The sequence below is a fragment of the Macaca thibetana genome, chromosome 11 (assembly GCF_024542745.1).
Source record: "Macaca thibetana thibetana isolate TM-01 chromosome 11, ASM2454274v1, whole genome shotgun sequence".
NCBI lineage: Eukaryota > Metazoa > Chordata > Mammalia > Primates > Cercopithecidae > Macaca > Macaca thibetana.
In genome coordinates, this window is record NC_065588.1 from 109,567,611 (window position 1) to 109,592,257 (window position 24,647).

The 24,647-nt window shown below is 51.2% G+C and overlaps 1 protein-coding gene across 1 annotated transcript in view; it reads left to right on the plus strand.

The window, feature by feature from the left end:
- The first annotated feature begins 605 nt into the window (after positions 1-605).
- The window catches only part of PLBD2 (phospholipase B domain containing 2), a 29,838-nt gene continuing 5,796 nt past the window's right edge, over positions 606-24,647 (plus strand). The window contains exons 1-9 of the mRNA XM_050749745.1: positions 606-936; positions 9,134-9,227; positions 12,989-13,147; positions 14,739-14,839; positions 15,048-15,262; positions 20,971-21,068; positions 23,389-23,549; positions 24,135-24,230; positions 24,497-24,568. Of these exons, the coding sequence (XP_050605702.1) occupies positions 647-936; positions 9,134-9,227; positions 12,989-13,147; positions 14,739-14,839; positions 15,048-15,262; positions 20,971-21,068; positions 23,389-23,549; positions 24,135-24,230; positions 24,497-24,568 (1,286 nt within the window). The 5' untranslated portion in view covers positions 606-646. The remainder of the gene's footprint in view (positions 937-9,133; positions 9,228-12,988; positions 13,148-14,738; positions 14,840-15,047; positions 15,263-20,970; positions 21,069-23,388; positions 23,550-24,134; positions 24,231-24,496; positions 24,569-24,647) is intronic.

Consider the following 24,647-nt stretch of genomic DNA (forward strand, 5'->3'; position numbering starts at 1 on the left):
TAAAAAAGGGCACTTGAAGGACAATAGGCAAAGTTCGAATAAAGACTCTGCATTAGATAACTGTATTAAATAAATGGCAAATACCATTAAATAAATCTGGCCAAATGCGGTGGCTCAAGTCTGTAATCCCAGCACTTTGGGAGGCTGAGGCGGGCGGATCACCTGAGGACAGGAGTTCAAGACCAGCCTGGCCAACATGGCGAAAGCCCGTCTCTACTGAAAACACAAAAATTAGCTGGGCATGGTGGTGCGCGCCTGTCATCCCATCTACTTAGAAGGATGAGGCAGGAGAATCGCTTGAACCAGGGAGGCGGAGGTTGCAGTGAGCCGAGATCGTGTCACTGCACTCCAGCCTGGGTGGCAGATGGAGATTTTGTCTTGTCTCAAAAAAAAAAAAAAAAAAAAAGTTGGGGGAAGTGTGCTAAACTGGGTTTGCGTAGGTGGAAGGGGCGGCCGGGCCCTTTAAGGTGGCTCCCGCCCAGTAGGCCTCCCCTCACCCCAGCCCCTCCCACCCCGGAAAAACTCGGCCCAAGCCCGGCCCGCCCTCGGCCCCGCCCGCCCTCGGCCCCGCCCGCCCTCGGCCCCGCCCGCCCACGGCGGGGCGCAGTCACGTGACCCGGGCTGCGGCGCGCGGCATTGAGCCGTCATGGTGGGTCAGATGTACTGCTCCTCCGGCAGCCCCCTGGCCCGGGCCCTGACGCGGGCGCTGGCGCTGGCCCTGGTGCTGGCCCTGCTGGTAGGGCTGTTCCTGAGCGGCCTGGCGGGGGCGATCCCGGCGCCGGGGGGCCGCTGGGCGCACGATGGGCCGGTCACTCCAGCCTCCCGCAGCCGCTCGGTGCTCCTGGACGCCGCAACGGGCCAGCTGCTTCTGGTGGACGGCCGCCACCCTGACGCCGTGGCCTGGGCCAACCTCACCAACTCCATCCACGAGACCGGGTAAGGGTTGGCCTGTCCTCACGCGGGGCCATCGGGGGAGGGGGGGTGCGTGGCGCCGGACCTCTGCTGTTCCCAGGACCGGCCTCTTGCCAGGTGGGAGAGCCCGTTTCTCTGGGGGTCAGCTACTCCCGAGGCTGCAGCACCGCCCTGTGGACCAGGTCCCCTATTTGGGAGGGGGCCACTGCGGCATCCCTCACCTCATGGGGCCTGTCCCTTGCCTTCAGCCAGTGGTGACAGTACTTCTGTCCTCAAGAGGCCAGTTCCCCACCACCAAGGTCACAGTGCCTGCATCTGGACCAGGTCTATGGCTGGTGGGTAACTTCTATCCCCACGGGGACCAGCTTCCTTCCCCAGACTTTGCCCCCTCACCCCATGGAGGCCAGCCCCTGTCCCCAGGCCTCGGGGATGATGAGAACTCAGCAGGAGGCTAACTCTCACCTGCTTGGCTGTGGCTTGCTTGTGGGTGCCAGCCCCCTGCCTCCCTTCCAGTGCCAGGGCAGCAAGACTGAACCTGGGTTCCAGGCCAGTCCAAAAGCAGAGGGTCCCTAAAGTCACATAGACCCATTTAGTACCTTGCTAGGGCTCTGCTCCTCCCTTGTCTTCTGTGTCCTAGTCCAAGGGGAAGTCCTTGGCTGGATTCTGTGTTTGGCAGCCATGCTCACCATCTTTATTGCTGGGATGCAGGCAATTCTGATGTGTGAGTCTCACCTAACTCCTCCGCCTGTCTGGGCTCCCGTTTCCCCATCTGTGGCCCAGATTTTGAGGATGCGCTCTAGTTGGGTGATCATGTGCTGCAAGTTCTGTACAAGGGCTTGTGCCCATTCATTTATTCATTATCCTGATGGTTGGCCTTAGGGACACAACTGAGCAAGGTGGGAGTCCCTACTCAGTGGGAAAGACAGCAACAGAAGGGAAATCAGAGTCAGTGGGAGTGGGAAGGATCAGCTTCAAAGTCTTGTCAGCAGGGCCCAGATGCTAGATCCAGGCTGTGCTGGGGGATCTTAGGGAACCCAGGGTGCATCCGTCATATCCTAGTGCCCAGATGATGCTAGGGAACCCTAGCACTAGGATATGCGCAGGATGTGGTCTGTGCTCAGACCACTGTGCCCTCTGCAGCAGAAAGGGCCTCCTCCCACTGTAGCCCCTATCCATTTTGCTGGCATGCATTGACTTCTGCAGGTGTTGGGGAGACACAGGATGCCGAGGACACCCCCATTCTGGTGGCACTTGGGGGGTACATCAAACAGATGTGAGATTTGGGGGAGATGTTAGCTGCAGACACAGGGGCGCTGGGTGGGGGTCAATCTGGGAAGGCTCCCAGAGAGAGGAGGCCACAGAGTGAGCTGGCATCTGTGGAGGGAACTGAAGCTTTATGGCTGGCCTCGGGGGCCACCGGGACTCTGGGATCTGGTGACCCATTATTTGCTGACTCACTCATGTTTTTGGCCCTGCATAGCAGAATCAAGAGGGCATGACAGAACTGTGCAGGAGAGGAGGGGCAGGAGCGAGGCCCAGCATGGGCAGGGGGCTTTGGCCTCTGGAGGCCCCTGCTGGGCTGTGTTGCTCTTGACTATGGTAAACATGGAAGTGGAGAGAAGGCTTCCTTGATTGTGCTGGATGGAAAGTTCTTCCAGGCTCAGCCCCTCTGCTGTGTGACCTTGGGCAAATCCCTTCACCTCTCTGAGCCTGTTCCTTCATCTCAAGGTAGGGCCAAAAGGGTCATGGAAATTCACTGGGGTCACAGAAAGCACTGTTTGTTTATTTTTATTTGTATTTTATTTTTTGAGACATAGTTTCACTGTGTTGCCCAGCTGGAGTGCAGGGACACAGTCTTGGCTCACTGCAACCTCCGCCCCCTGGGTTCAAGCGATTCTTGTGTCTCAGCCTCCCGAGTAGCTGAAATTACAGATGTGTGCCACCATGCCTGGCTAATTTTTGTATTATTAGTAGAGATGGGGTTTCACCATATTGGCCAGGCTGATCTCGAACTCCTGACCTCGGGTGATCTGCCCGTCTCGGCCTTTCTGGCTTGTTTTCGGCACCCTCTCTCGTCCCCTCCTCTTACGCTCACATGCCCCTTTCCCTCAAGTTTGTCAGCACTTGAGGCTCTGATGTGGGGAAAACCATACAGCGAGCCCCATTTTATAGGCAGGAAACTGAAGTCCTCAGAGACAGCTGCTTGAGGACTCAGGGTCAGATGGAAGAAAGTCATAGGGGGTGTCCTGGCTCCTGATCAGCAGAATCTCTGATCTGTGGGGGACTCTGTGTCTTATTTCGGAGGGTGGGGGCAGGGATGTGATGCCTCTGTTCACTCAGAATTGGGATCCCTCCTCCTTCCTGGTGAAATCCCCAGATTTTGCCACTGGGGATCCTGGGATTATCAGGATAAATTCTCCCTACTCCATAATCCTTTGTCTTTTTATTATTTTAAAAAGGTTTTTGTTGTTGTTGTTGTTTTTCTTTTTTTTTTTTTGAGACAGGGTCTCACTCTGTTGTCCAGGCTGGAGTGCAGTGGTGTGATCACGGCTCACTGCAGCCTTGAACTCCCGGGCTTAAGAAATCCTCCCACCTCGGCCTCCCAAGTAGCTCAGACTATAGATACGCACCCCCATGCCTGGCTAATTAAAAAAATTTTTTTTGTAGAAACAAGGGTCTTGTCATGTTGCCCAGGCTGGTCTTGAACTCCTGGGCTCAAGTGATCCTCTCACCTTAGCATCCCCAAATGCTGGAATTACAGATGTGACCCACTGTGCTCGGTACCTTCTTTCAGTTGTGCCATATCTGACTTTGGGCCAACACCCCTACACAGCCTGGAAACATTTAGGATTTGGTGCTTGGAGAGCAGAGGTGTCACTAGGAGCAGAACCTGCCTCAATCTAGCTCTGGCTTTGGTCCTGGGGAAGCTGTATCCTCCAACCTTACTTTGTCTTCCTTCCCTGATCTGATCCCACTGACCAGCACCTTATTGATGAGGTTGCTTAAAGTAAATCACCATCTCATTGAGAGAGGCAGTGAATCAAAATAAGAGGGAATTAACAAATTAGTAAATGGGGAAGCATCCCAAATCCACCAACCAGCAGGCAAAACCAGCCCAGTAAAATCGATAAATAAGGCCCAGCTATTTCTTTGAACAATCACAAGAGATGAATTTATACCATCGAGAATGAGAAAGGAGGCCGGGCGCTGTGTCTCACGCCTGTAATCCCAATGTTTTGGGAGACCGAGGCAGGAGGATGGTGAGAGACCAGGATTTTGAGACCAGCTTGGGCAACATGGTGAAATCCTATCTGCAAAAATTAAAAAAGTAGCTGGGTGTAGTGGCGCATGCCTGTGGTCCCAGCTACTCGTTTGAGCCTGGGAAGTTGAGACTGCAGCCAGCTGTGATTGTGCTACTGCACTCCAGCCTGGGCAACAGAGTGACACCCTGTCTCAAAAAAAAAAAAAAAAAAAAAAAAACTTAGGCTGAGATAGGAGTGATAGACACAGATACGGGGGGCATCCCGCATAATGGAGAGCGTCCAAGGCCATACTACACTGCGGAAGTGGGGTGCTGATATTTGTGAGCTATTTGTGGCACCCTGCTCATATCAGTGGTCCGACTTTTTCAAATGTGGCTTCTTTCAAGAGGCACCTTGATTAGACTCTTGAGTCATCTTCGAGACATTAGCTGCCCCTGGCATGAAATCGCAGCCCATAGATTTTCCAGGAAAAAAAAAAAGATTGAGGAAACAGATCTACTGCTGCCAACTTTTTGTCAAGCAAGTGCATTAAAAACAAAGCAGAGCAATATTTGTCAACCCCTGTCAGTGTTTATCTCATAAAAGATTGGCAATTTTAGAGCAAACAAGCAGAAAGGACATACTCTCTGAATAAGGAGTAGTCTTTGTTTGATTTATTTTTTTTGAGATAGTCGTCTCTGTTACCCAGGCTGGAGTGCAGTGGCATGATCTTGGCTCACTGCAACCTCCACCTCCCAGGTTCAAGTGATCTTCCTGCCTCAGCCTCCCTGGTAGCTGGGATTACAGGTGTGCGCCACTATACCTGGCTATTTTTTTTTTTTCTTTTGGTAATTTTAATAGAGATGGGGTTTCACCATGTTGGCCAGGCTGGTCTTGAACTCCTAACCTCAAGTGATCTGCCCACCTCAGCCTCCCAAAGTGCTGGGATTACAGGTGTGAGCTACTGTGCCTGGCCGAAGAGTAGTCTTTAATAAGTACATCTAGTTACAGATGCAGTCTAAAGTGTTCTGACCAGGCGCGGTGGCTTGTACCTGTAATGCCAGCACTTTGGGAGGCCGAGGCAGGAGGATTGCTTGAGCCCAGAGTTTGAGACCAGCCTGGGCAACCTGGTGAGACCCTGTCTCTGCAAAAAATATAAAAAATTAGCTGGGCATGGTTGGTGCCTACCTGTAGTTCCAGCCTCTCAGAAGCTGAGGCGGGAGGACTGCTTGAGTCCAGGTGAGGCTATAGTGAGCTGTGATCACGCCACTGCACTACAGTCTGGGTGGCAGAGTGAGACCCTATCTCAATCAAAACAAAACAAAAGAAAACAAAACAAATTTCTAGCAGTTTAGAAAGAGGGGATATGGGAAGTAAAAACCTCTTCCTACCGTTCTTCCTAGATATAAACATTTTTAGCTTTTTTTTTCCTTTTTTTTTTGGAGTGGAGTCTTGCTCTGTTGCCTAGGCTGGAGTCAGTGGTGCGATCTCGGGTCACTGCAAGCTCCGCCTCCTGGGTTCACGCCATTCTCCTGCCTCAGCCTCCCATGTAGCTGGGACTACAGACGCCGGCCACCGCACCTGGCTAATTTTTTGTATTTTTAGTAGAGACGGGGTTTCACCGTGTTAGCCAGGATGGTCTCGATCTCCTGACCTCGTGATCCACCCGCCTTGGCCTCCCAAAGTGCTGGGATTACAGGCGTGAGCCACCACGCCTGGCCTTTTAGCTTGTTCTTCCAGAAATTTCTATGCATAAAGAGGCCTAAACCTTCTTCCATATATATAAATGTATAGGCATATGTGTTGTGTGATGCATTTACATATGGGCTTAGCCTATGGCTACCATTTGGACTTCTCTACTTTTGTTTGAACTTCATCTCTGACCTCTTTGCTCATCAGCACATCAGCCCGCCACGGCGTGTGTGATTATTGTATCAGGCCCCTAACGGTGGGCGTTTCAGGAAGGCCCATCTTTTCTGGCTTTGGAGAAAAGTCCTGATGTGAAGAAGGGCCCTTATGCCCATCTCTGCAGGGCTGTATGAGCATCCGGCCAGGGAATGGGTTCCTAACCGCTGCCCGTCTCCGGGGCCTCAGTGCCGAGGCCTTGGCGGAGCCCACCCTTGCTAGAAGGGGCAGCTCTCACCAGGTGTGCCCTGGAGGAGGCCACTGGCCACTCAGTTACTACTGGGGCTCGCAACTGCACAGTGTTTTTGGTTTTATGCAGTTTGTCCAAGGTCTCCTTTAATCCACTGCCAGCTTTTATCATGAGGGATCTGCATATTGGGCCCTGTTGTAATCTTCCTCCCATCATCACATTCATCGGGTCTCCTCAAACTCCTACCCTCTCAGATTTTTTTTTTTTTTTTTTTTTTTTTTTTTTTTTTTTTTTTTTGAGACATCACATTCATCGGGTCTCCTCAAACTCCTACCCTCTCAGATTTTTTTTTTTTTTTAAACGGGGTTTGATGGTCTCGAGATAGCGGCCTCCCAAAGTGCTGGGATTACAGGCTTGAGCCACCGCGCCCGGCCGATTTTTTTTTTTTTTTAAATGAGATAGCATCTTGCTCTACTGCTTGGACTGGAGTACAGTGGTACGATCATAGCTCACTGCAGCCTCGACCTCCTGGGCTTACACAATCCTCCCACCTTAGCCCCAGCCTCCTGTGACTATAGGAGAGCACCACCACACCTGGTTAATTTATTTTGTATTTTTTGTAGAGAGGTGGGTCTCACTTTGTTGCCCAGGCTGGTCTCATACTCCTGGCCTCAAGTGATCCTCCCACGTCGGCCTCCCAAAGCACTGGGATTACAGGCGTGAGCCACTGTGCCATCCCCTCTCAGATTCTTGATGAGACAAATACTTGGTGAGTGCATAATGTGTGTTCTCTCCTGGCACATGCCACAGCAGTCCTCTGAAGGGGGAGTCACTCGCCCGTTTTACAGATGAGAAAACCGAGGCCCCGAGAGGTAAAGCAGTTTGCCCAAAGGTACACAACCAAGAAGGGATCTACCCAGGGATTCAGACCAAGTTGGAGGGACCCCAAACCCAAACTCTTTGTCTTCCATTGTCCTTGCAATTTAAAATCTTAGTTTTTTTCTGTCCTTATCTGTGATATGTGAATCATTAGCCCGAAGTTCATGGCTGTCATCTGCATTTGGTAAGAACTATACCTCCTTGCCCCCAACACTCCCCCGCAAACCTGAGTTGAGTTAGAGGTGCAGAGCATGCACTCAAGAATGTTAGTCTCAGCTCTGCTGCTCACCTGCTGTGTGACCTTGGGCAAATCACTTCATCTCACTGTGTTATGTGGGAGCCTCGGTTCCCTACATCTGTAAAATGGGGAGAATAAAACCCATGTCATAGGGTTGTTGGAATAATTTTTTTTTTTTGGACAGAGTCTTACTCTGTCACCCCGGCTGGAGTATAGTGGCACAATCTTAGCTTACTGTAACCTCCCAGGTTCAAGCGATTCATGCCTCAGCCAGCAGAGTAGCTGGGACTACAGGCACGTGCTACCACACCCAGCCTGGGAGGCTGGAGGCTGCAGTGAGCCAAGATCATGCCACTGCCCTCCAGCCTGGGTGACAGAGCAAGATGCTGTCTCAAAACAAACAAACAAACAAAAACCCTGGCGCAGTGGCCTTAAGCTACTGTAAAGTAGCTTAACAAAGTGCCTATAATCCCAGCACTTTGGGAGGCTGAGGTGGGCGGATCTCTTGAGGCCAGGAGTTTAAGATCAGCCTGGCCAACATGGTGAAACCCTGTCTCTACTAAAAATACACAAATTAGCTGGGTGTGGTGACTCACACCTGTAATCCCAGCTACTCCAGAGACTGAGGCAGGAGAATCACTTGAATCCAGGAAGCAGAAGTTGCAGTGAACTGAGATCATGCCAGTGTCCTCCAGCCTGGGGAACAGCCAGACTCTGTCTCAGGAAAAAAAAAAAAAAATGTAGTCTCAGACCCCATCGCAGAACTGATCAGAATCTGCCTTCTAACCAGGACTTCAGGTGACCTGCATATGCAGCAGAGGTTGAGAAGCGCTCCTTCAGAGGAGTGGGAGCCAGCCTGCCTGGAAGTGAATCCTGCCCCTGCCAACTCTGACCTTTCAGGTGTATCCGCTAGTATTGGGCAGCAGTGCTGTGTGATAAACCAGCCCCAACCCAAGGGCTTAAACCAACAACATTAATCCTCATGGATTTGTGGGGCTGCTGGGGCAGCGGTACTTCATGTTGCAGCTCTACAGACCTGGTGTGCTTGTGTGGCTCTCATATCCCCGGTACCAGTGGGCTGGCTGGGACTTGTTCTTCCCATGGTGATGGCAGAGGCACAAAGGGGCAAGCGAGGCTTCCTGAAGGCTAATCTTATAACCAGCACGCTGTCACTTTCATCCACATCCCATTGGCCAAAGCAGGTCATGTGACACAACCAAGCCCAAATGAAGGAACGGAAGGATACTTGGCCATTGGTGGAGGACTGTAGTCTCCTGGCAAAGGGCATGGACATAGGGGTGGGGGTGGCATGTGACATAAGTCTGTGTGTTAATTTCCTCCTCTTCTGCAAAAGGGACAAGATGGGGACGATAACTCTGCCCACCTTATAGGATTATAGGATTATCACAGGGACTCAATGAGTTAATAGACATGAAAGTGACTAGAACATGGCTTGGCACAGAGCTAACATCTCATCCTTAATGGATGTTAGCTGGTGTTATTGTGGGTGAGGGAATGTAGATGGGTCCTACATTTTTTGGGGAGGCTGTTTGTCAATATCTACAAAAATCAAAAATACATGTGCCCTTTGAGCCAGTAGTTCCTCTTGGAGGGATTTAATCCTACAAGCTCACAAAGATGGACAGACGGACATTCACGTGAGTGTCTACTGACCACCGTGTCGTTTTCATGGTGTAAGCCTGGAGATGCCGTGTGTCTAGCTGGGGGCCTCTGCCACTCACTGATTGTCCCTTCCTTCCCCTCCAGGTGGGCCTTTCTGGAGCTGGGCACGAGTGGCGGATACAATGACAGCTTGCAGGCCTATGCAGCCGGCGTGGTGGAGGCTGCTGTGTCGGAGGAGGTAAGGGCCAAGGTGGGGACTTGGGGCTCCCACCCTCCCCCACCCCCACCAGCGTGTTCCCTGACGTGCTTTTGAGATGTGTGCAGAGTAGGCCCCCCAACTCCTGCCATAGCCCTCCATCTATTTGGGGAAAAAAAGTGGACACGTATTCTTTAGAAAATTACATTAGGGGCCGGCCACTGTGCCTGGCTCTCACCGACTTCTGATATTGTCTGACTTCTTATAAAGCTCAATAACAAGTAAAGCAAAATAATACATTGTTCAGGGACTCATCGCATGCAGTAAAAGTAGCTTAACAAAAGTAAGGGAGTGGAAACAACTGAAATGCCCCGCTGCCGATGAATGGATACATGAAATGTGATCTATCATACAATGCAACATTATTCAGCTGTAAAAGGGAATGAAGGACTGACACATACCAGAACATGAAAGAACCTTGAAAACATGCTAAACGAAAAAAGCCAGTCACAAAAGGGCACATACTCTATGATTCTATTTATATAAAATATTCAGAATAAGCAAATCTACAGAGACAGAAAGCTGACTAGTGGGTGCCAGGGACTTGTGGGGAGTGGGGAATGACTGCTGATGGATATGGGGTTTCTTTCTGGGATGATGAAGAGGTTCTGGAGTTAGAGAGTGGTGATGGTTGCACAACTTTATGAATACATTACAAACCATGAATTGTACTTTTTTTTTTTTGAGACAGAGTCTTCCTCTGTCACCCAGGCTGGGGTGTAGTGATGTGATCTTGGCTCACTGCAAACTCTGCTTCCCAGGTTCAAGTGATTTTCCTGCCTCAGCCTCCCGAGTGGCTGGGATTACAGATGCGCACCACCACGCCCACCTAATTTTTGCATTTGTATTAGAGGTAAGCTTTCGCCCTGTTGGCCAGGCTGGTCTCAAACTCCTGACCTCAGGTGATCTGCCCATCTCGGCCTCCCAAAGTGGGAGTTACAGGCATGAGACACTGTGCCCAGCGAAATTGTGCATTTTTAAATGGTTAATTTTATGGTATGCTGACTATATCTCAATATAAATGAATGAATGAAAGGGCTCGAAAGCTACCACATTTAGGGTGGTGGGTGCCTCTAGGGGTAGAGGAGGCAGGGGCTTAGGGGATGCTCAATGGTATCAGTAACATTCTAGGTTTTAGTTTGGTTGTTCATTTTATTATCATGCTTCATAACTTAGAATATGTTATATATTTTTTCTGTGTATCAGATAGTACCTAGTGTAATTTTCTTTTTCTTTTCTTTTTTTTTTTTTTTTTTTTTGAGACATAGACTTGCTCTGTCACCGAGGCTGGAGTACAGTGGCGCAATCTCAGCTCGCTGCAATCTCTGCCTCCCTGGGTTCAAATGATTCTCATGCCTCAGCCTCTGGAGTAGCTGGAATTACAGGCATACACCACCATGCCTGGCTAGTTTTTACATTTCCAGTAGAGATGGGGTTTTGCCATGTTGGCCAGGCTGGTCTCAAACTCCTAACCTCAAGTGATTTGCCTGCCTCGGCTTCCCAGAGTGTTGGGATTACAGGTATGAGCCACCTGGCCTAGGCTAGCCAGACATGCTAACAGGCACTGATGATGACTTTACAGAGACAGCCTGTCATGTGTACCTCACAGTAAACACCTGACATTTTCCAGGGAATGCATAAATTACTGACTTTTCCACTGATGGCCTAACCAGCAGCCCAAAGGCAGAGCACCTGCCTGTAATCCCAGGACGTTGGGAGACTGAGGAGGGAGGATTGCTTGACCCCAGGAGTTGGAGGCTGCAGTGAGCTAGGATTGTACCACTGTACTCCAGCCTGGTGACAGAATGAGACCTTGTCTCAAAAAAACAAAACAAAACCACACAAAAAACCAAACAAGAAGTAGGCGAAGCTGTGGAGTGACAGCTGTCTCCCATACTGCAGATGGAGGCATGCATTGGGTCACCCAAGTTGGAAAATAATTTGGCATCAACTTGTGGAGTTGAACCTGCATGTGCCCTAGGACCCAGCAGCACTGCTACTTGGGTGTATACCCTAGAGGTGACCCACGGATGTGCATGAGGTGCTCAAAGCAGCCCCAAAGTGGGAGTCCTTAAAACACCACAGGCAGGTGAATGGCTAACCGGGTGGAGGTGCACAGTGCAGCATGACAGAGCAGTGGAAATGAATGAATCTGAGATGCCTGGAGGCGAAGGGGAAAGAGCACATCACGGAGGACAGCGTCCAGTGGGACACCGTGTTATAAAACTCACGCTGTTCCTTCTGCCACCCAGTCACAGCTGTGGGTGGCCCTCTGGGTCCTTAGTGTCTGAGAAAGTGGTCAGATGCTGGGCCAGGGCTGTTTTGGGTGCTTAGTGGTGAATGAGACATGGTTCAGTCTCTCAAGAGGCTCACAGCCTCCTGGGGACACTGAGGCAAGGGCACAAGTGGCTCTCATGTCAGGAATCCCAGGCCCATGTGCCAGGCACTGTGCCCACAATGTCTCACTGAGCCTCCACCCTAAACCTCTGAGGGAAGCATGTGTACCTCCCTGGATGGATGGGCAGGCTTGGGCCCAGAGAGGTGAAGCTGCTTTCCCAAGGTCAGCCAGCCTGTCTGCAGAGGAGGTACCATTCAACCTCAGCTCTGTCTAACCCACGTCTCGCTCCTAACTGGTGTGCCCTGCTGCCTCCCCCTCCAGCCTGTGGGCTTGTTGTGGGTGGTAATATGTCTTGTCCCCAGCTATGTCCCCTGATCCCAGCCCAGAACGTGGTATGGGACAGGCAGTGGGGAAATGCTGTGGAAGTCATGCAGGCCTGCATGGAGGAGGTGGTGTCTTAGTGCACCTTGAAGGATGAACAGGATTTGGATGTGTTTCAGTGAGATGGTGATGGAGCAGCGGTCATGAAGCCATCAATCCTGAGATAGTGAGTGCTGCCACTCACTCATGGGGATGACCAGGCTATGTGGTCTTTTGTCCCCCAGCAGGCGAGCCTGGACTCATGCAGGTGGCATCTCAGTGGGAAGTGCAGAGGGCCGCATGAGGTCTGGGTGAAACTGGCACGGCATTCTCTTGCCCAGTGGAGTCAGCAGGGGTATTGCTGTTTTGTTCCCTGCTGTGTCCTCAGTGCTTAGAATGGAACATAATAGGTGCTCAGAAAAAACATTCATGGATTGACTGGCCAGGCGCAGTGGCTCAAGCCTGTAATCCCAGCACTTTGGGAGGCCAAGATGGGTGGGTCACAAGGTCAGGAGATCGAGACCATCTTGGCTAACACGGTGAAACCCCGTCTCTACTAAAAAATACAAAAAACTAGCGGGGCGAGGTGGCGGGCGCCTGTAGTTCCAGCTACTCTGGAGGCTGAGGCCGGAGAATGGCGTGAACCCGGGAGGCGGAGCTTGCAGTGAGCTGAGATCGTGCCACTGCTCTCCAGCCTGGGTGACAGAGCGAGACTCCGTCTCAAAAAAAAACAAAAAAAACAAAACACATTCATGGATTGACTAACTGAACACGCATATAGATTGGGGTCCCCAGTAACAGAAGTGGTGCCATCAGTTATAGGCTTTGCAGGCTAAAGGCTCTTAGGGCAACTTCCAGGGGCCTGGGGTCCCTAGCGGGGGCAAAGCTGGGCAGGGAGAGGAGCCTCCAGGGACAGGACAGTGTGAGCAAGGGCTCAGGTGGCCATACCAGCAGCCTCCGCTCTGGGGCAGCCTGGGTGGGGGGCTCTCAGGGAAGACAGCACCTCAGCTGCCCACCCCCGCCTCGCCCACCCCCTACCCCGCAGCTCATCTACATGCACTGGATGAACACGGTGGTGAATTACTGCGGCCCCTTTGAGTACGAAGTTGGCTACTGTGAGAGGCTGAAGAGCTTCCTGGAGGCCAACCTGGAGTGGATGCAGGAAGAGATGGAGTCAAATCCAGACTCAGCTTACTGGCACCAGGTGAGCCCAGCTGCCACGCTCGGTCGGAGGGGGCTTCCAGCTGGCCAGCCATCCTGTCCCCTGCTGTCCTGGCCAGCCTTGTGGCATGTCCAGCTGCCCAACCGCCCCTGTGTCCATCATCATCTCCATCTCTGCCCAGTCTCCATCTGTCCACTTGCTAGAACTCCATCCATCCATCCTAGCCTACCTACTGTCAAAGAATGACCAAAAACAAATAGTCAATTGTTAGCACGGTGTTTTACTTGCGTACATATGGCGTTTTACTTGTATACTTGCTTGGTAGATTGATTATGTTGGATGCAAGTAAAGACGGTATGAGAAAGAAGGGAAGGGGAAAACCAGAAAATCCCCGAAAGTCTGGACACAGTGAATTTTGTTTTTCTTTCCTTGAGTGAGCTGCTGATCAGCTGGCCGCTAACAGAGAGGCCCAGGCAGGCGCTCTGCCTTTGGGCCACTGGCTAGGCCTTCATTGGAACAGTCAGTTACTTATGGATTCCCTGGAAAATGTCAGGTGTTTACTGTGAGGTACACACAACAGGCTGTCTCTGTAAAGTGGCCATCAATGCCTGTTAGCATGTCTGCCTAGCCTAGGCCAGGTTTGCACCATTTTCCTCTGTGGAACTTCTCACGGTGCGCCCACCCACCTACTCATACCCTAAGACAGGCTTTTCTACCACCAACCCATCTACTTGTCCGTTCCGCACATCCACCACCCATGCATCCATCCATCCATCCATCCATCCATGCATCCATTCATCCACCCATCCACCCACTCACCCATCTACCTATCCATCTGTTCACTCACTCATCCGTCCATTCATTTACCCATCCATCCATCCATCCATCCATCCAACCATCCATCCACCCACCCACCCACCCACCCACTCATCTACATATCATCCATTCACTCACTCATCCATCCATCCATCCATTTACCCACCCATTCATCTATCCATTCACCCATCTGTCCATCCATCATCCATACATCCACCCACCCACCCACCCACCCACCCACTCATCCACCTTCCGCCTGTCAACCCACCCATCTACCCATCCATCCATCCATCCACCCACCCATCCATCCAACAACCCACCCATCCATCTTGCAGATGCTTACTAAGTGCCCAGTGTGCCTGGCCAAGGCCCCATGAGGGCCACACTGATAGTACTTCATGGTTATAGGGTGTTGAGGCAAAAGAATGACAATGGGGAGAAGTCAGATGCATGAGACAGGTGCCTGAGGCAGCAATACAGTCAGTACTGAACTCAGAACACGAGCAGTTGGCCGGAGGCCAGGCTAGGCTTGGAGGCGTCCTAGAATAGGTGGCTTTTAAACTAGGCTCTTAAGTGGGGCTGATTTGGGGTTAACACAGGGCAGAGACATAGAGTTAATTCCTTGAAAGCAGGAGAGTGCTCATCATGGAGGGGTGGGTGGTAGTTTGGGGGAGTCAAGGCTGGCTGGAGTCTGGAGGGTACCCCTGGGCCTCCTGTTCCGTCTGAACCCCCAGGCCAGAGCCCCTCCCATTGAAGGAGAAGGTGTGAGCCTGGAGGAGAGGCCTCACCCTCCCTCTGCCCCTGCCCCCTCCCCTAGGTGCGGCTGACCCTCCTGCAGCTGAAAGGCCTGGAGGACAGCTACGAAGGCCGTGTGAGCTTCCCAGCTGGGAAGTTCACCATCAAACCCTTGGGGTTCCTGTAAGTGCCACCCCCAGAGTGGACAGGGTGGGAAGAAGGGCTACACACTCATAGTCGGACAGACCTGGGTTCCAGCGTCAACCCTGCCACTGCCTGGCTCTGTGGCCTTGGAGCAGTCAGCTGACCTCCTAGAGCCTCAGCTTTCTCCTCTGCAAAATGGGTACAAAACAGCAGGCATGGTAACCCTCTGGTGCCTGGCCCTCCTCAGCCTGCTACAGCTCTCTGGGGACCTGGAAGACCTGGAGCTGGCCCTGAACAAGACCAAGATCAAACCTTCTCTGGGCTCCGGCTCCTGCTCTGCACTCATCAAGCTGCTCCCTGGCCAGAGTGACCTCCTGGTTGCCCACAATACCTGGAACAACTACCAGCACATGCTGCGTGTCATCAAGAAGTACTGGCTCCAGTTCCGGGAAGGCCCCCAGGGTAGGTGGGTGTGGGTGTATCTGGGGGATGAATGAGTGGGTGGGCACACACATGGGAAGTGGTCCTAGGAGTTGTGGGCCTTGGAAACCCTCCCAACACACAGAGTCACTGTAGGGATATTTCAAGAGTTCATCTTGTTTTTGTTGTTTTTCTTTTTGAGTCAGGGTCTTGCTCTGTTGCCCAGGCTGGAGTGCAGTGGCAGTCGTGGCTCACTGCAGCCTTGACTTCCCAGGCTCAGGTTATCCTCCTGCCTCAGCCTCCCAAGTATCTGGAACTACAAGTGTGTAGCACCACACTCAGCTAATTTTTTTATTTTTTTATTTTTAAGAGATGGAGTCTCACTATGCTGCCCAGGCTTGTCTCAAACTCCTGGGCTCAAGTGATCCTCCTCACTTGGCCTCCCAAAGTACTGGGATTACTTATGTGAGCCACTGCACCCAGCCAGTTCATCTTGTTTTACATGTTTATTGCCTTTTTTATTTTACCTATTGCTGCTTACCAAGTTACCCCAACATTTTAAACAACAGCAGCTTCAATAACCACTATGTATTTTTTTGCTACTACCTCTATGGGTCAGCTGGGTGGTTTTGGTTTTCTGGGCTGGGCCGGGCTGATCTTGGCTAGGCTCGCTGATGCATCTGCAGTCTGCTGGCAGGTCAGCTGGGGTGGGCTGGCTGGCTTGGGATGGCCTCTTCTCCTGCCTGGGGTTGATTGTCAGCCAGGGTGATGGGGACAGCCGGGCTATGTGGTCTTTCATCATCAGCAGGTGAGCACAGGCCTGTTCGTGTGGCATCGGGGCAGGATGTGGTGAAGGCCTCTTGAGGCCTTGGTGAAACTGACACAGCATTCTTTTCTTTTCATTTTGAGACAGACTCTTGCTCTGGTGCCCAGGCTGGGGTGCAGTGGCGTGATCTCAGCTAACTGCAACCTCTGCCTCCAGGGTTCAGGCAATTCTTCTGCCTCAGCCTCTTGAGTAGCTGGGACTACAGGCATGCATCACCATGCCCAGCTAATTTTTGTATTTTTAGTAGAAACAGAGTTTTCCCGTATTGGCCAGGCTGGTCTTGAACTCCTGACCTCAAGTGATCTGCCCACTTTGGCCTCCCAAAGTGCTTGGATTACAGGTGTGAGCCACCACACCTGGCTTGACACAGCTTTTTTTTTTTTTTGGAGACAGAGTCTTGCTCTGTCGCCTAGGCTGGAGTGCAGTGGCACAGTCTCAGCTCACTGTGACCTCTGCCTCCCAGGTTCAAGTGATTCTCTGCCTCAGCCTCCCAAGTAGCTGGGATTATAGAAACGTGCCACTGTGTCCGGCTAATTTTTGTATTTTTAGTAGAGGTGGGGTTTTGCCATGTTAGCCAGGCTGAGTACTGGGATTAAAGATGTGAGCCACCGTGCCTGGCTGACACAGCATTCTTTACCCAAATCAAACCAGGTGGCCAGCCTAGACCCAGAGATGGGAGAAAAGGCTCCACCATTTGCTGTGAGGAACTGCAGAGTCACATTGCACATGGCTTGGATGCAGGCATGGGAAGAATTAGAGCCGTTTTTGCAAACAACCAATTACAAGGAGTGCATGAATGCATTCTTCCTGTTAAATGTGAAAACTGGCTGGGCACAGTGGCCCATCCCTGTAATCCCAGCGCCTTGGGAGTTTGAAGCAGGAGGATTGCTTGAGCCCAGGAGGTCAAGGCTGCAGTGAACAGTGATCACGCCACGACACCCCAGCCTGGGTGACAGTGCAAGACCTGGTCTCTAATAAAGAAAAAAATAGTTTACAGTCAAGGTCAAAGTCCTCTATAGTGCCATATCCTTCATCCCAGGCCCCAGCATCAACCCCAGGGATACCACTGCCAAATGTTTGCAGTACCTCCTTCTTGGCCAAATGTAAAAACTTGATGGGACCAGGAGGTGGGGAAGTGTCCAGCCTTATTCGTTGCTAATGGGAGTATGCATTGGCACAGCTACTTTTAAGAGGAATCCAGCTGGCATCTAATAAAATTCAAAATCTGTCACTCCAGTGATCCAGCAATTCTCCGACTCCAGTCTGTCCCTAGAGAGACACTTCAGCTTCTGCATGGGGAGTGTGTATAAGCAAGTCTGCTGTCACAGTGATTTGGTAACAAATATGTCCATTCGTTGAAATTTGAGTAAACTCTAAATTGACATTTATACAGGAAATCGTGTACACCGTAAGTGTACAACTTGAATTTCTTGCATATGGAACACCTGTATATAGCATCCATCTGGAGAAACAGAACATTCCCTGCCCCTAGAAGCTTCTCTCGTATCCGTTTCCAGACACACCCCACCCCAGCATCATCTCTATCCTGATTTCTGTTTTTTTTTTTTTGAAACAGAGTCTTGCTCTGTCACCCAGACTAGAGGGCAGTAGTGCAATCTCGGCTCACTGCAACCTCCACCTCCTGGGTTCAAGCAATTCTTCTGCCTCAGCTTCCTGAGTAGCTGGGATTACAGGCACACACCACCACACCCAGCTAAGTTTTGTATTTTTAGTAGAAATGGGGTTTCACCATGTTGGCCAGGCTGGTCTTGAACAGCCGACGTCAAGGGATCCAACTGCCTATCCTGATTTCTCACAGTGTAGGTTAGGTCTGCCTGGTTTTGAATGTCATGTGAATGGAATTGTGTAGTGTGTGCTCATTTGTTCTGCATGTCTGTGAGATTCATCTGTATTACTGTGTAGCTGTAGATGTATCATTCTCATTGCTGTTTATCCATTAAAATTTTAATAGCTTTTAAAAACTGCGTAAGTCATACAGGTATGTTATAGAACATTGGAGAATCCACCAAAACACTCTCACAATGAAAATCACTCGAACACTCCACAACCCGAAAGAGAAAATTTCTGTGAACATTTGGTTATGTTTTCTCCTAGACTTTAAAAAACGTACCTTGCCTGGCACAATGGCTCATGCCTGTAAACCCAGCACTTTGGGAGGCTGAGGCAGGTAGATCACTTGAGGCCAGGAGTTCAAGACCAGCCTGGCCAACGTGGCAAAACCCCGTCTCTACTAAAAATACAAAAATTAGCTCAGTGTGGTGGTGCACACCTGTAATCCCAGCTACTCGGGAGGCTGAGGCACCAGAATTGCTTGAACTGTGAAGGCAGAGGTTGCAGTGAGCCAAGATGGTGCCACTGTACTCCAACCTGGGCAACAGAGTGGGCCTCCGTCTCAAAAAAACCAAAAATTTTGCAAAGGTGGGCTTCATGCATGGAATGAATGAAGCTATACCCATCATTGTAGTATTATACAGAGTAGTTTCACTGCTCTAAAATGTTTGCTGAGTTTTTTAAAAAGCATAGTTAAGATTATACCATGTGAATTATTTGCAACTTCCTTCTTTTGACCACTAGGCTGCCTTAGAGAGTTGCTGGTACTGCCTTTTGGTCCACCACGTGTTTTGTTTTTCAAATTATTTATTGATTTTGAGATAGGGTCTTGCTGTGCTACCCAGGATAGTCACAAACTTCTAGCCTCAGGTGATACTCCTGCCTCAGTCTCTCAAAACGCTGGGATTTCAGATGTGAGCCATTGTGCTGGGTCCCACTGTGCTTTTTTCCTTTTCTTTTCTTTTCTTTTTTTTTTTTTTTTTTTTTTAATTGAGACAGAGTCTCACTCTGTTGCCCAGGCTGGAGTGCAGTGATACAATCTTGGCTCACTTCAACCTCCACCTCCCAGGTTCAAGCTATTCTCCCACCTCAGCCTCCTGAGTAGCTGGGACTACAGGCATGCACCCCCCTGCCTGGCTATGATATGGGGTTTCACCATATTGGTGAGGCTGGTCTCAGACTCCTGGCCTCCTGACCTTGGCCTTCCAGAGTGCTGGGATTACAGGCATGAGCCACCGTGCCTGGCCTAGTGGTCCCTTTCTTTTAAAGTGCAAAGACTTAATATAGAATAGATAATTCAGGCTGGACGCGGTGGCTCATACCTATAATTGCAGCACTTTGGGAGGCCGAGGCTGGTGGGTCACTTGAGGTCAGAGTTCGAGACCAGCCTGGCCAGCATTGTAAAACCCTGTCTTTACTAAAAATACAAAAATTAGCTGGACGTGATGGTGGATGCCTGTAATTGCAGCTACTCAGGAGGCTGAGGCAAGAGAATCACTTGAACCCAGGAGGCAGAGGTTGCAGTGAGCCAAGATCCCCCCACTGCACTCTAGCCTGGGCAACAGAGCAAGACTCTGTCTCAAAAAACAAAAACAAAACAAAACAAAAAAAGCACGAAAAACAAAAAACAAACCAAAAAAATTACACAAAGGATAATTCAGAGAGCTACACACAGAAGTCTGGAGCACTGGAGGGAAGAGGCCTGGGTAAATCCCTGTTCAGCCATTTAACTGTTTGGCCTCTGCTAAGTTACTTAGCCTTTCTGAGTCTCAGATTTCCTTATCTGCAAAGTGGAGATGATAATTCCCTACCCCCATATGCAGGGCGGTTGTAAGGAGTCAATTTACAAGATCACAGGGGTAATAAGCTTCCAGCATAAGCGTGAGGTCACAGTAGGCCAGCTGGAGACAGTGCGTAAAACCAGACTAGTACTTGTCAAGGGACAGGCTTCAGGTAGAAGGAATTCTAGGGCAGGAGTGAGGGTACCTGCAGGGGATGGGCCTGTAATCCCAGCTACTCGGGAGGTTGAGGCAGGAAAAGCACTTACAACTGGAAGGTGGAGGTTGCAGTGAGCTGAGATCGCCCCACTGCACTCCAGCCTGGGCAATGAGAGCGAAACTCTGTCTCAAAAAAAAAAAAAAAAAAAGGGTCCAGTGAACAAAATACCTGTTTGTGTATCTGACTGTATATATTTAACACACAGGCACATATGCACACACACGCACACACGCACACACATGCACACACACACGCGCACACACGCACACACACGCACACACGCGCGCACACGCACACGCACGCACATGCACGCACGCACACACGCGCACACACACGCACACACACACACACACACACGCACGCACACGCACGCACACACGCACACGCACGCACACACGCGCACACACACAAGCGCACACACGCACGCACACGCGCACACGCACGCACACACGCACACGCACGCACGCACACACGCGCACACACGCACACACGCACACGCACGCACACATGCACGCACACACACGCACGCACACACGCACACACGCACACACGCACACAGAGTTGTCCCTCAGTTTTGGGGAGGGAGTTGGCTCCAGGAGCCCTTGTGGAAGGTCAGGTCTCTTCTGTAACACGGCCGACTGTTTACATATAACCTATGCATATCCTCCATATCCTATAATCTCTACTTATAATACCTAATACAATGTAAATGCTATGTTAATAGTTGTTATACTGTATTTTAAAAATTTATATTCTCTTTTAGTGTTTTTCTTTTTAATCATGTTTTTTTCCTAGTATTTTTGGTCTTCAGTCAATTGAATCCAAGGCTGTGGAACCCAAGGACGTGGAGGGCCAGCTATAGAAGTTTGCTGCTGGCTTTTATTTTTACTTGCACACATATGCACTTTTCTATGCCCAATGACCTCAGTTGCTAAATGTCAAAAAGGACACAGTGGGGGCTTCCTCAGAGGCCTGCCTGTGCCCCACCTTGAGACCTGAGTCTTGTTAGGTAGGGTGCAGGGGCCTCCACCTGGGCCTGTCTGACCAGCATCCCTGGCTCGCTCTCCCCGCACAGGGGACTCCCCGCTGGTTCCCGGCAACAAGCTGGTCTTCTCCTCCTATCCCGGCACCATCTTCTCCTGCGACGACTTCTACATCCTGGGCAGCGGGCTGGTGAGTCCCCTTCTCTCGTCTCCTCCGTTCCTGGGGTGTTTGTCACACAGCGGCTCTGAGCCGGCAGGATTGATTCCTGCAGCAAGTGGGGACCAGGCTGCAGCCCAGTGCTGGGTGCCATGTAGGAGCCAGGGGTGCAGCGGAGGACCAGGTGGACGCTGCCCCACCTGCCATTCAGAGCCCAGACTCGCCCTTCCCCTGCTCTGGGGACTCGGACCACCACAAGGGCGTGTTTAAGTGTAGACCCCCAGGCCCCGCACAGGGCCCCCGAAACCTGCAGATGGCCTGGGGCTCTGCATGTAACCCTGGTTGTCAGGAAAGGCTGGACTTGGGGATGTTTGGGACTATCCCTGACCTCAGTGACCTCCCTTGTTTTTGTGTATTCAGGATGACTGTGCCCCCGCATCCCCAACGCTTCTCTCTCCTCCTGCCTCCCTCTTGCTTTCCTCAGAGCCCCTCTGACCTGACCAGGTTTGCTGAATAGAGGCTGTTTACAGTGTGTTGTTTTCATCTTTTTTCCTGGCTGGGGTCCAGACTTGTTTAGAAATCTGTCCCTGGCACTCCTCGCTGAGAAAGTGAACCCTTTGATCTCCAGGGCAACGCTACAGAGGAGAAAAAAACATCACTCTAAAGAACACCCTTAGCACAGAGAACGCCAGCTCCCTGCGGGGACGGGAGGGGCAGGCACTCTTCTTCTTGTCTGATCCCTTGCTTTTCTCTGAGTGTGGAACGAGGCAAGAGAGGGCCAGGCAGTGGGTGAGGTAACCCCCATGCTGTGGCCCAGGTGGGGAAGGGGACTGAGGCAACTGGGGAGGGACACATGAAATGGTTCCACCTGATTACCAGGAAAAGGTCCAGGCAGGAAACTTCCCTTCCATCAGGGTCCCTAACTGTTTTTGTGCCATAAACCCCTTGGGCAGTCCAGGAAGCTGGTGACCCTCTTCTCAGAATAGTGTTTTAATTTTTATTATTTATTAATTTTTTTAAATAGAGATAGGGTCTCACTCTGTCACTCAGGCTGGAATGCAGTGGTGTGATCGCAGCTCACTGCAACCTCCCACCTCCTGGGTTCAGGCAATCCTCCCACCTCAGCCTCCTGAGTAGCTGGGACTACCGGCACATGCCACCATGCTCAGCTAATTTTTAAATTTCTTGTAGAGATGAGGTCTCACTGTATTTCCCAGGCCAGTCTTGAACTCCTGGGTTCAAGGGATCCTCCTGCCTCAGCTTCCCAAAGTGCTGGGATGATAGGTGTGAGCCACTGTGCCTGGCAGAGTAGTGTTTTTAGATACATAAACCAAAATGTATAGGATTATGGAGGAAACCAATTATAGTGAAATATAGTTATCAAAACATAAGTAAACTTTTAGTATATATGTGCTGCTTTATTAACACACTGAATAATAAGATCCATAGCAGGTGTGATAAATACCGTAAGTTAGAAGAAGCAAGGTGCATGAATGATACTTTAAGGTATGTACAGCCTTGTAATCTGATGGAAAAACTGTGATTTCTGATAGTGACAGTCCCAGTGACTGCTAATACCATTGTGGTGTGTCACGTTAACAGTGAAAAGAAATACCAAATTTCAGGATTTTTTTTTTTTTTCAGAGATAGGATCTCACACTGTCATGCAGGCCTGAGTGCAGTGGCATGATCACAGCTCACTGCAGCCTCTATCTCCCCAGCCTCAAGTGATCCTCCCATCTCAGCCTCCCAAGTAGCTGGGACTATAGGTGCCTGCCACCATGCCTGGCTAATTTTTTTATTTTTTGTAGAGACGGGTTTTGCCGTGTTGCCCAGGCTGGTCTCGACCTCCTGGGCTCAAGCATTCTGCCCCTCTTGGCCTCCCAAAGTGCTGGGATTACAGGCCCGAGCCACTGTGCCCAGCCCTTTTTTTCCTCTTTAAAGAGAAAAAAAAATCACATTTATGGATATGGCTATCTTTTAGCTGTTTTCAGCTTTTTGTTGTTGGTGGTGGTGATGGTGGGTTTTTTGTTTTGTTTTGTTTTTTGTGGGGTTTTTTTGGTTGCTTTTTGTTTTTTGTTTTAGATAGGCTCTCTGTTGCCCAGGCTGGAGTGCAGTGGCGCAATCTCAGCCCACTACAACCTCCGTCTCCCAGGTTCAAGCAATTTTCATGCCTCAGCTTCCCTAGTAACTAGGATGGCACTCCATGCCATCGCCATGGCACTCCAGCCTAGGCAAGAGTGAGACTCCATCTCAAAAAAAGAAAAAAAAAAATGAGCCATGACTGATGAAGTACTGCCACTTGGTGGCAGCATGCCTAGCCTGTGTAACGGTCCCCTTGACCTTCCCACAGGTAACACTGGAGACCACCATTGGCAACAAGAACCCAGCCCTGTGGAAGTACGTGCGGCCCAGGGGCTGTGTGCTGGAGTGGGTACGCAACATTGTGGCCAACCGCCTGGCCTCGGATGGGGCCACCTGGGCAGACATCTTCAAGAGGTTCAACAGCGGCACGTGAGTGGGCTTCTGGCCCTGTGGCTTCCCCTGCACCAAGAAATAGACCAACCTCCCCTTTAACACTCAGACCCCCAGGGACCAGATGTGGCACCCAGGCCACACACCCCACGCCCTCCTTTGTTTCATACATGGGGAGACTGAGGCTAGGAAAGGAAAGGATTTGCCCCTCCCCTGCAGGCTCCTCAGCCTAGGAAGGAGTGCCTTGGTGGCAGTACAGGAAGAGCACTTGGAACCTGAAGACTCTCAAGGGGGCAGCGGGGAGGGCTGTTTGAGGAGGTGGACGTGGGTGGATGGCAGGGCCTGTGAGCCAGAGACACTGGAACTGGGCAGTGCAGATCTTACAGCATCCGGCAGAGCAGCTGACCTAGGGAGCCATAGAATATTCTGGAACAGTCAAGCAGCATGATGAGAGAGGAGTTTGTGGATACCTGGTCATGCTGCAGTGTCAGGGTGTCAGCTGAATGGCCAGACACCCCCAGGCCCACTTCCTGTGATTCCTAGCTGAGTGGGACACTGTGGGGCGGGGAGAGCTGGGGAGGTGGCCCCAGGCTCTGTTCAGTCCTCCTTCCCCCTGCCCGGCAGGTATAACAACCAGTGGATGATTGTGGACTACAAGGCGTTCATCCCGGGTGGGCCCAGCCCCGGGAGCCGGGTGCTCACCATCCTGGAGCAGATCCCGTGCGTATCCTGGGAGGGAGGGGGTAGGGGCTTGGGGCAGAGGGGACTGCCAGGGTGAAGGCCCAGAGCCATGCTGGCACTGTGCAGTGAGGGAACGATCTCAGGAGGTTGTGGCTGGAAGAGAAGGTGTCCCTGGTGGGGGCTGAAGTTCAGGACTTAATCCTTCCCCCAGCCAATGGGGAGCCATCGGGGCTCCCCGAGCAGGGCAGTGCCCACAGGAGCCCCTTTTCTGATCACCTCCACCCCATCTCTCTTCTCGGTCTCAGCGGCATGGTGGTGGTGGCCGACAAGACCTCGGAACTCTACCAGAAGACCTACTGGGCCAGCTACAACATACCGTGCGTGCCTTCTCACCCCGCTCCCCGTCACCCTCGAGGGCATCCACCTTGCTACTTGCCCAGCTCCTTCCTAGGCAAT